The 12,165-nt window shown below is 39.9% G+C and overlaps 1 protein-coding gene across 1 annotated transcript; it reads right to left on the bottom strand.

The window, feature by feature from the left end:
- Positions 1–6,029: 6,029 nt before the first annotated feature.
- On the bottom strand, positions 6,030–11,871 carry LOC125238753 (synaptic vesicular amine transporter-like). The gene is made up of 11 exons (XM_048146184.1): positions 11,533–11,871; positions 11,013–11,226; positions 10,406–10,624; positions 9,734–9,858; positions 9,257–9,343; positions 9,049–9,089; positions 8,297–8,452; positions 7,787–7,948; positions 7,280–7,433; positions 6,858–6,988; positions 6,030–6,476 (listed from the first exon to the last, which is right to left on the bottom strand). Exons 1-11 carry the CDS (start codon positions 11,615–11,617, stop codon positions 6,378–6,380), a joined length of 1,473 nt encoding a protein of 490 aa, XP_048002141.1. The 5' UTR covers positions 11,618–11,871; the 3' UTR covers positions 6,030–6,377.
- Between the last annotated feature and the right edge of the window lie 294 nt (positions 11,872–12,165).

The following is a 12,165-nucleotide window of genomic DNA, read 5'->3' as shown; positions in this document are numbered from 1 at the left end:
ACTCACCCATCGAATAAAATGACGTGACGTGACAGTTGACTTGACAAACCACAGATATAAGTATGTTGCGTTTTGTATCTGCATGTTTTTTTAATTTTTTTTTTTTTTAATTCAAAATATCTTTATTCATGTAGGCCTAGTTACAAGCTCTTATGAATAGTTCATTACATATATATTATGATCTTAATCTAACCTAATTATCAGAGCAATTTATTGTTGTAAATTATTGTTCATAATAATATTGAGTCTATAATATACAATTTCATATAAAAATAATCGTTAAACAAAAAATATATAATTAGGTATATGTATATATAAAAATACATGTCTAGAATATTTTTAGGAAAAATCCAATGTCCAAAAAAATACAATATTAATTTCATCAACAATAATAATAATAATAAACGTAAAAATAAGAAACCATTTCGAATAACAATTAATCCCACGTTGTTTTATCATTCATGTAGTCTTGTGTTGTATAATAAGCTTTGGAAATGAGTACACGCTTTACATGATTCTTAAATTTATTAATTGACAAGTCAGTAATATGATTCGGAAGTTTATTATAAAATCGAACACAATATGAATGATTTTTTAATTTTACAGAGCCGTGTGAAGGGCACCGCGAGTTTATGTTTATTTCTAGTATTTATATTATGTACATCACAGTTTTTCTTAAAATTACAAATGTTTTTATGTACATACATAATATTCTCATAAATATATTGACAATGCACTGTCATTATATTAATGTCCTTAAATTTATCTCTAAGTGAGTCTCTATGGTTCATTTTATATATTGCTCGAATAGCCCTCTTCTGCAGAATAAATATGGTATTTATCTCTGAAGCACTGCCCCAAAGTAAAATACCATATGACATAATGCTGTGAAAGTAACTAAAATAAACTAATCGAGCTGTTTTCACGTCTGTTAACTGACGGATCTTGCTCACTGCAAAAGCTGCAGAACTAAGTCTATTCGAGAGGTTAACAATATGGGGACCCCACTGAAGTTTAGAATCTAAAGTTATACCAAGAAAAACTGTACTATCTACCAGTTCTAATTCCTCATCCTTCACAACGACACTTGTTTGCTCATTCCTTACGTTACTATTAGTGACAAACTTAATACATTTAGTCTTTTTTTCATTTAATAATAAATTATTAGCATTGAACCAGTTCACTACTTTAGAGATAGCATTGTTTACATCACTGTGAGCTTGTTGCTGTCGTTTGAGTTTGAAAATAAGTGAGGTGTCGTCTGCAAACAATACTATATCATGGTGGGTCTTTACAAGGAATGGCAAGTCATTTATGTAGATAAGGAACAGGAAAGGCCCCAATATTGATCCCTGTGGTACACCCATAGAGACCAATGACCCAGTTGATCTCTGTCCATTGACATCTACCCTTTGTATTCTACCATTTAAGTAGGACTTGAGTAAATCTAGTGCTGATCCTCTGACTCCATAATAATGTAGTTTCCTGATCAATGTTTCATGACAAACACAGTCGAAGGCCTTAGATAAATCACAAAAGATACCTAAAGCATCTTGTGACTCCTCCCAGGCATCGAAAATATGCTTAATTAGCTCAACACCAGCATCGGTTGTCGAGCGACCCCGTGTGAAGCCAAATTGCTTATTATGCATTAAATTATTAACGTTAAAATGTCGTACTAATTGAGAAAGAACTAATTTTTCAAATATTTTACTGAAAGTTGGCAGCACAGATATTGGTCTAAAGTTAGTGGGGTCAGAGTGGCTGCCGGATTTAAATAAAGGAGTTATTTTGCTATGTTTCATTAGATCAGGAAACTCGCCGCAGTCAACACTGTTGTTGAATATAACTGCTAAGTCAGGCGCTACAACCTCAACTAAGGATTTTACGGCATGGACGGCGATGTTACATTCGTTTTCTAATTTAATACTTGTTTTGCTTGTAGTATTTCAATAAAATTATTCACTTCCAAAAAATCCCTTTAATTTCATTATATGAGGAGGCACACTGACATTTTATCCCGTCAGGCGCCTCAGGCGGCGCCTGTGCAAGTACCTAGGCAAGTCACTGTCATTCATATGTGAACATAGATTTAGAAATATTAAGCTAGAGCTAGATTGAGTAGTTAGGCCAGAAAGTGTGTCCACCTGAGAGGGTAAAGTTTGCTACTTGTTTTGCTTGTAGTATTTCAATAAAATTATTCATTTCCAAAAAATCCCTTTAATCTCATTATATGAGGAGGCACACTGACATTTTATCCGTGCAAGTACCATGGACTTTCAGTAGGGAAGGCTCACACTTTTTTTGCCATACTAAATTGAACTTTATCACCGGCGCAGAAAGGCGTTCTTATTAGACTAGTAAAAGTGTGTCCACATGAGAGGGTCAAAGTTGGGGCTGGTGTCCCTCTCGCACGTGTGACCAGTGTTAAAGAGATTACTATAGTAGTAGTATTTTTACCTGTATGATAACTAAGTTTATAAACTTCTTAAATTACTTTTGTATTATATCGAGGCAAGGATATTAATACCTTGTAACGAATTGGTAAGTCATTATTATGAAGCCATAAAACCAAAGATTTGCGCAATTAAAAAAAACCTTTAATTCGGTATTAGTAGATTTGGTAGTTAGTTTTTGAGTATAGTTTATACTTTTGTTGAGTATAGTTTATACTTTTATACGGTTTTTTTAGACTTTATAAATAATAAATAACTATGACACGAATTTAATTTAACAACTTTAATTTGTGGTTTTATAAACTAACATTAAGGAATTCCTGTAGTTATCGCCATTTACTGTTGGCAACACCACCGCCTCTCCACGCCGCATCGGGGAATCCCCAAAATTTTTTTGTATGCTGTTGGTATGCTGAATATTAGTTTAATTAAGATGGACCTAAATAAATGTCACTGTTCTGAACTTAAATGCATGCTGGAGAAAACAAAATGCGCTTTTTGAATTTAAATTACGTTTTATTAACTTTTTAAACAATTAAAGTTACATTAAGTGGTCGCGTACAATGTCGTCGGGTTGGATCGCGGAAGAAGAGAGAGAGTTGCCAGATGCCACCATAAGGCAACTACAAATTATGTTGCTACAACTAAAAATACTTAAGCTAAGCTTACACTTTATATGTTTTGTATTAAACACATGCTGTTCTTATAAAAATACCAAAGTCACTATAAGTGTGCCGTTCAGATTTAAGGAGTTCCGTTCTGATCTTCATCAGCAGTTCCACTGCACCAAATGTCACTGTTCTGGACGTAAGTGCATGCTGTTCTTATAAAAATACCAAAGTCACTATATTAAGTGTGCCATTCAGATATGAGGAGTTCGGTTCTGACCATCATCAGCAGTTCCACTGCACCAAATGTCACTGTTCTGGACGTAAGTGCATGCTGTTCTTATGAAAATACCAAAGACACTATAAGTGTGCCGTTCAGATTTGAGGATTTCCGTTCTGACCATCATCAGCAGTTCCACTGCACCAAATGTCACTGTTCCGTACGTAATTGCATGCTGTTCCTTTAACAACATAAATATCACCATATGATGCCTTTCAGATTTGAGGAGTTCCCTCGGTTTCTGCAGGAACTGGGTTCTGAGAAAAATGGGACCAATCTGTATGCATATACATTCAATCAAAAAAAATTTTTTCAAAATCGGTCCAGTAACGACGGAGATATCGTGGAACAAACATTAAAAAAAAACATACATTTGAGGCGGCGGTTAATAACTTGCAATCTTGCATAATACTATTTTATGCGCCAAATATGCACGTATCGGATCGCCAATACATGTGATGAGACTTTTCATTAGGCCTGCAATCATACTTATATTTAAAATAAAAAGATTATTTTAAAGTACGATTTATTTAGTTGTGTGTTGAATAGGCACCTAGCATTAACAACAATAATAAGATCAAACACATATATAACTCCGTATAGACAGATAAAATAAGAAAAAAACGTACCTCAGTACCATACAGAAAAAGGTACGGTGGCCTAGATGGCATTACACCTTTGGGGTACGCTCAGCTAGATGGCGCTATTATTAATATTTGACATTTTAACACATATCAAGCTAAGAATATGGGTCAAATTGTCAAAGCTGAGGTTCAAAAGTTTTAAGCCTGTGTCAAGAGATGGCAGTCTATCCACTGCGATTACACATTTTACTTTGACAGTAACTCTCTATAATACTCGATCCTCTTTGATAAGATCATCGAGTACATACCCTAATAGAGTAGAAATGTTATTTAATTTGTTCGAGAACGATTCCGCCAACTCGCAGCTACTCATATCCCCTCTCACTGCGCTCCCATTGGCTGATACAAGGTCAAGTGATAGGTGCTAGGGATGAGGTAGTGCATAAGTAAGGTTTATCGATAACGATATTTTAACCCCTTACGCGCTTTATGCACCACCGTCTGTGCAAGCCCCAAAAGTCCGTAACATTACATGCACACACGTTGGAGCAAAAATCTGTTACATAAAACACGGTATACAAAAAGGGAAAACTATTTCTTGGAAGTAAAAATGGTATAATAATCAGATTATAATTATTTTAAGTAAAAATCATGAAATTTTCCAATCCCTAATTATGTATCTTCGATTTTTTCAAGTTGTGTTTTTTATTTCGATTTAAATAGCAATTTATTATTTTACAAAGTACTTGAATGTGATATTTAAATTAATACATATATCAGATAGAGATTTTACAAAATCGTGTCACCTAAATATACCCAAAACATATCTAATTACACCTAAAAATTAGGTACCTAATACATCAGTACATATAATCAATCAAGCTTAACATAATCGATAATATACAATTATTCGACATAAACCATTAATTGAATGCAAACATAAGTGCAAGATAACTTTCTCGTTTGTTTATTTAAATAGAGTGTGATCATTATGTAGTAGGTACACACAATAATATTCCTTACTCATTACTTAAATATCGATACACCACTTGATGCTATAAATTAAGCATGTACAACACTAGTGCAGACTGGAAAGAGATGGTGTGATGTGAATTGATTTACGTGGAAGCAAGAGATAACGACATACGTCTAGCCTGCGTCATCACCTTTCACTTTTGTTGTCCAGTTTATCTTGATCTCCGGACAAAATTTAATATAAAGTAGTTTATAATTTAAAATCGTAACTTACCGATGAAAAGTTATTCCTTATGTTTTAAAGTCAGATGTTTTGCTGTTTTTTCTACGAAACTGAATAGAACAGCACGCCATTATAATAATAGTAAAACAAACTATAATTTATTTCGTAATTCGCAGAGACGTACGCACGGATCCAATACTGGTTTTGTACTGTTTTAGTGAGAGCGAGCGCTAACATTTATAAGTGACAAATCACATATCCGTTGCGCAGACGGACAGCCCCATATTACCACTCTATTGGGATAGTCCTCGATGGATAAGATTAATAAGTACAAGAATTACCTATCAATAGAGATCCTTATTATCACTTGGCTGGCAACCATAATAAAACAAAACTGTACAAGTTAAAACCTAATAATGTCGCAGATTTCTGTTGAATTTCCAAAATATAAAATAATAATATAGGTATGAATAGACAAGTATATCACTAAACTTATCCAGAGATTTTACCAAATTGTCATAATAAAAGAAACCGGCCAAGTGCGAGTCGGACTCGCCCACCGAGTTCCGTACCCGTACAAACTTTCAAAAGTTAGAAAAATTTCATGTTTATCACATAACTAATACTTGACTAGAAGTATAGGCACTAATAAATAATTGTGTATAGCGCAATCTCTCGGGGAATTAGCTAACTTTTTTTTACATTTTCACTAAAAAAATTTTTTCTACAACAAAAAATTAAAAAAAGAATTCATATGTACAATTTGAGCTATTTCTAACGATACCCCACTTGACCTAGTAACTTGACATTGACAGTGTGCCCCCTTTAATATTAATAAATTAAAAAAAAAATATACTTTCAATTTGTAGAGGTTAACAATGTTCATAACTATTCCAAATTTCAAATCGATAGCATAAGTAGTTCTCGAGATATTTAGTAATGTGACAGACGGACAGACAGACGAACAGAGGAGCACCATAAAGGGTTCCTGTTGTACCTTTTGGTACGGAACCCTAAAAACATCCAGTAAATTATAGTGCCTAATAGAAGATGTGTTGTAATTATCTCCAGCGGCAAGTGCATCTAGTCCTTTTATAAATAAAATGCATAGTAAATTAAGTTCGAAATCAGTGGAATCAGCACGGTCACGGGATATTCTCACTTTTTTAAGTGCGAAAAGGACGCGCCAACGCCATAAACTCCTTAATTATTCCTGGGTAATGTATTTCCTCTGCTCTGCCATATAAAGGCTTAGTGTAGCTGCGTATACTGCTGCGGGCGAAGCGGCGTGCTCTCCACACCAGACTCGCACGCCTCGGAATCTTCGTCGTCAGGCGTACTCGCACCCCACTGTTGACAACAATTTGACAATGTATAAGAATAGTATAAATATCCATTGTTGGCCACAGGTGTGAATAGACTACTTGAGAAGGGTCACAAAAAGTCTTAAGGGACTAACTCATAATGTGGCTAATTAGTGATATATTCGGAACCTGAAATAACGATAGGCTAGGTGTGTAGCACTGTCAGTGCAATATTTCATTAATGTGATTTAGATTTGCAAGTTTGCATACACAGAAAGGTAACTGTGCATGACGAGCAGCGTTAGTGCTGGGTGCTGGGTAAACCTGAACTGTGGTGAGATTAGATTTTGCTTGAGGCCACGCAAGCAACATGCCTAGAGTAGGGCCTGTGCACAACGAAATCAATAATTCACGGTTCCGTCCTAACCTGTGGTGACAGTGGGTGTTGCTTGAGGCGGGTGTAGAGAAACACGCCGTAGAGCAGATTGGCGGCGCCGAGAACGCGCAGTGCTGTGGCGAACCCGCAGCGCCACGCCATCAGACCGCCTAGAGCAGGACCTGAGAACAGTGGAACGATTACTAATAATACACGATTTGTACCTACACAGTTTGGGCGATTTTCAAGCCAAGTCCAGATCCAGACATTTCGACTGTAACATGTAATTTAACACACGTTTTTTCGATAACATGCGATCAATGAATCTGTGCTCTTTATGTTTGGGAGTCAATAAGAGCTAAGTTAAACAAGTGAGGCGCATAGACAAAGCTGTGACGTTATAACTCTACGTTAACTCCAACTTTGTCATAAGTGAAGGAGTGAGGAGGAGGAAAAGCTAAGTTTATCAATACCTAGAGCATAAGCAGCGCTGGAAGCGGCTTGCAGCAGCGCGGCGAGATGGGGCACCTGTCGCGGAGCGCGCGCCAGTAGCGCCGGTACTAGAGCTGCGTCGGCTGCGCCCAGCCCACCACCCAGGGCCGCGTGCGGTAGCGCGAGCCACCATACCTGCCACCAACAAGAAACCGTCAACAACCGTGATCCATGCAATAATTTACGTAGCAAATACTAAGTCATACTGAATCACTGTTGCTATAGGATCAACATCGAAACCGCAAAACAAATTGGCTATTTCTTACATTTTGGCTGACTGGACGAAAACGAGTTAAGCCCAGGTGAGCTACACCGAGCGCCGCCAGCCCCGCCCACGATGTGTCCGGCATGAAGACGATGCCTAATAATAGCTGTATCTCATGATGACTGATCTGATCATACCAAGAGGGACCAGCAGATAGCCCGCGCTGTCCAGCACCAACACAATGCTCGTCTGCCATCGCTGCACTAGAGTCTGTCAGTCATACCGTGGGCGCTTGTGGAAGCGCAAGCGCGGCGATACCAACGGCAGCCTGACCCGCCAGAGCCACGCGCTCGGCGCCAAGCGCGCGTGCTGCCAAACCCGCGCACGATGTTGCTAGCAGGTAGCCAGCACTGTCTGGCACGAACACGATGCCGGTCTGCCATCGCTGCACACAAATAAAGTAGTAAATACAAAAAAAAAATTGAAAATCGGTCCACGATTCTAGGAGATATCGAGTAACATACATATAAAAAAAAATAAAAAAAAAACATTCAGTCGAATTGAGAACCTCCTCCTTTTTTTGAAGTCGGTTAAAAAAGTACTGTAGGTAGCACATAACATGCTTGATTGAATGTATAGGTGAGGCCGTGGACTGCACGCGACTGGTAATGAGGAATCGGTGCAATCATCGGTTCCCGCTGTCTTCAAGATGATCAAGTCATCCAGAATTTGATAGTCTTTGGTTTGAACTATTTTGTTTAAAAATTGCAGAGTATAATGGACTCATGCTTGCCTGTGGGTGGAAGCGCTCGCGGATCCAAGGCGGCAGGGTAGGTTCAAGAGCGGCCATGACGCAGGTGGTGAGCAGCACGCAGCCAGTGCAGGCCGCCGCCGGCGCCGCGTAGCCTGCGCCGCGGGCGCTGAACCACGCGCCGCCGCCGCCGGTCACCTGATGCCCATAATTAGGTTACGAGTATCAAAACGACTCAATAGTCTAGGCTGGCTTCGAGCGAGAATTAATGTCGCAGTAATACGCGCTACAAGTATGTGCATTCGAGGCACTCGCCACCGCTTCAAGCCCGCTGCCAGATGGCTTGGTTTCGACGATGGTGCTGCCCTCCCCCACGTTGGCTAACACTTTTTCCGGAACTTTTTTCTAATTTCAAATTATTTAATGTATCGTAATGTACTATTCTATATTTCAGCATTGGTCCCATAATAAATGTTATCATGACTTATTAAAAGAAATAAAAAAATAGTCGCGTACGTATCTATGTAATTAGACCTTATTATATTTTTTCATAATACTCATTTGTATGTCTATTGGAAGTGAGATGGCAAAAATACTTCATTATATGATCAGGCAGGTGGTTTCATTTTTCAATACCCAATACTTTACATGGCGCAGTCGGTAGGCTGATGAGACACTTGGTTGGCGGACCTACCCTGTAAGTCTTACCTAAATTAATTAAGTAACTACTCAAATCGTATGAAAATAGTGTTTAATCAGTGGTCAATTTCAATTACATATTCCAAGCCACTTACCCGATTAAATTCCTCTTTTCGTAAATATACGCACTGTAAAGCTGAAACAAATGACTTTTGATAATACGACCTTAACCTATTCTACTCTAAAATGTTGATTGCTGATACATTGATAATAAAAGTTAGGTGAAATATTGAGTTAATTTGAAAGATAGCACACTGAAACCCATCATAGGAATAATAGAAAATAGTAGGTAACCTAACCTACCTAGGTTTCCCAGAAGCAAGGCAGCCAGCAGGAGGAAACTCCAAGCGGCGTCGAGTAGCCCGCCCGTCGGGTAGCCAACCAACACACCTGCGACAGAAAACAATGCTTGCATGATGTCAAAACAACCGGGGCCGTAGACAAAATACGGTTGACGCTATAGGTACGTACGGTAACTTGTATAAATAAGTGGCCATGATTATCCCAAATGAGGAGTGTCTTTTCAAAAGGACTTATTTCTATAAGTCAACAAGGTTTATTTCTCTAGGAAGACATAGATAAAAATAACCTCTGTTGACTTATAGAACTAAGTCCTTTTGAAAAAGACACTCCTCAAATACACGTAATCTTGATGTGGATTGTCAAACACGAATGACAGCGGCAGCCGTTAGAATTAATTCAACTCCATAAGATTTAAAGGCAACCCCATAAAATGAGGACAGGGCCAGACGATCACGTAGTAAATATAATTCAACAAACCTAGTGCAACAGCGCCTAGAAGCGCCGGCAGACGCTCAGGCGCGCAAGCGGCTGCCAGTGCCAGCCCCGCCACGCCAGCCAGCGCGGATCCAGCCCCGTGCAGTACGCGCCCCGCACCAGCGCACCTATATTATCCGAAGATTGAAACATAATAATAACATAAAATAAAAAATAAAAAAGCCTTTTATTCCGACTCATTTTTAACTTATTACTACTTACATCTATATGTTATACTTTATTTAAACGATTGAAACATATCGATATTAATAGGATCGTATGATATAGCAGCAGTCAAGTCACAACCACTCATCTGTTTCTAACTGCGATCTACTTCCTGTACCACACCGCGATTACGAACGTTGAATGCCCCAGTGCCATAGAAATCTACAGATTTTCTATACCATCTCGTTTACCACAATATTCACCACGCCACGCCAGGAAAGCGCCACACTGCACGAGGAGCACGCCAGGCGTCTGATGGCAGCCATGATGGTGCAGCCGCCCGCTTTGTTTCCAGTATCATGTCCACACTAGGGCCGGTTGCATCAAACCGTCTGTCACCGTTAAAGCGTTCGTTAAATTTTATTGTATGGGAAGTTCCATAGAAGTCTGCTGCGTGACGATGATGTATCTGTCAAATGTGGTTGATACAACTGGCCCTTAATTACTCACCACACGCCTCCGCCCGCACCGCAAGCCGCGAACACGCTAGCCGCTCCCGCCAGCAGCGCCGTGCCCGCTCCGAGCGCCCGCGCCGCTCCACCACACGCTGCTCGCGCTGCCCACGGCGCCGCCGCCAGCTGTGCGGCCGCCTTCGCTCCCAGGACCACGCCCACCACCGCCGTGCTGCCGCCTCGTCGGACGCTCTCAACTGTATCACGATACGTCACACTCACACGGATATTCAGAAAGAAGACACGTTAGTATTTCTGCATAAATTTAGCGCCATGTCAATGATTGCACACATAGTAAGTTAATTAGTTCCTAAATATGTTAGTTACGAAAAACACTACTTAGAAAAAAAATCGCTAGGGAAAAATTTGTAAACGATACGGGCTACGACGTAGCGTCGTAGCTTTTCGTAGCACTCTGTAAATCACTAACAAATAAGCTTGCCTAATGTATGCGCGTGCGTGTCGTTGTCATGTGCGAGGGCGTGGCGCACGGTGTGGTTGAACAGCGCGGCTAGCTTGCACCCCCTGTACCTGGTCCAGTATAAACTCTATAAAAGAGCTTGGTGTATACGTGTGCGTTCCGTTGTCGTGATGGAGTAGCGCACGGTGAGGTTGAGCAACGCGCCAGCTTGAAGCCGTAGCCGGTACAGCCAGTACAATATAAAATGAGCTTGCCTAATGTATGCGCGTGCGTGTCGTTGTCATGTGCGAGGGCATGGCGCACAGTGTGGTTGAGCAACGTGGCCAGCGGCGGTGGGGCGTCCTGTGCCGTCCAGCGCGCCAGCTCTCCACCCTGCACCCAGTCCGGGATGATGGGAACTGTTACACCATTAATGTTAATGAATAAGTAGTATCATGCAGTCACGCTAGAACCTAGCGAATTTAGGTGAGACACAAGTGTCATTCGTCATCCCATCTCCATCTACTACATACCTATTTAGGTATGTAGGTAAATAGGTATAGTACACATTAGACCTACACCGTCTATGTACAAGATTACGAGTGGATGTATAGTTATGATTAGATCCGTTATCAAATGTACATTTAAAAAACCTTATTCAGTAACAATTAAAGTACTTCTTGTATATTCGTACCTATACCTAATTAGGACTACTGGGTACTCACCTAACACGGTCAGCAGAACATTATCTAAGAAAAACGTCAGGTAGACGAGCACGAAAGCAACAAGTCCTCGGTCCTTAGCGCTCATGTCGCGTCCGTGCCGTCCCACTCAATGCCGCAACCACAACCCATCCCTGACAGTAGTCCATCGGGTCGCAGGATTCTGTTATACCTACAGCATTCTGTCCTTGTCGTATTAGAAATGCGTGTAAAGGATAAGGGATATGCTATCGGGGGTTCATGTTTATAGGGTAAAGGCTGCGAAGGCGCGATAACAGAAGCAATCAGGGTCCAATCAGGGTGCAGCGGTGCGTGCGCCCGCCGCGTAACGAGATCAAACGCTTGCTGCACATCCACTTAACCGCTTCCATTCTTTAACGGGACAATTTGTCGGCTAGATTTAAAGTTCCTTGATGAAATGTGAAGATTGATATCAAATTTAAATCTTCTTATAAATGCATGTAAATTGACGTTTGTCAAGTTTTGCCATAGAACATAAACAAATTTGATATATACTCTGTCAAACAAGTCTGTCAGTAAATAAGAACAAAGTAAACTACCTATATCAAACCTATATGCATCCTATTCTTTAAGGTGCTAGAGAAAAGGATGCCTATAGTTTTCTTAGTTCTTATT

The sequence above is a fragment of the Leguminivora glycinivorella genome, chromosome 2, assembly GCF_023078275.1.
Source record: "Leguminivora glycinivorella isolate SPB_JAAS2020 chromosome 2, LegGlyc_1.1, whole genome shotgun sequence".
Taxonomy (NCBI): Eukaryota; Metazoa; Arthropoda; class Insecta; order Lepidoptera; family Tortricidae; genus Leguminivora; species Leguminivora glycinivorella.
Note: the sequence above shows the minus strand (reverse complement) of the source record. Positions and strands in the feature narration are given on the sequence as shown.

Bases quoted from the DNA above. Each gene is read 5' to 3' on its own strand.
- LOC125238753 (XM_048146184.1), bottom strand. From the start codon at position 11,617: ATGAGCGCTAAGGACCGAGGACTTGTTGCTTTCGTGCTCGTCTACCTG. The intron at 9,090-9,256 runs GTAGGTTAGGTT...CATTTGTTTCAG, and splicing joins CTTGCTTCTGGGAAACCTAG to CTTTACAGTGCGTATATTTA. The intron at 6,477-6,857 runs GTTAGGACGGAA...TGTTGTCAACAG, and splicing joins AACACCCACTGTCACCACAG to TGGGGTGCGAGTACGCCTGA.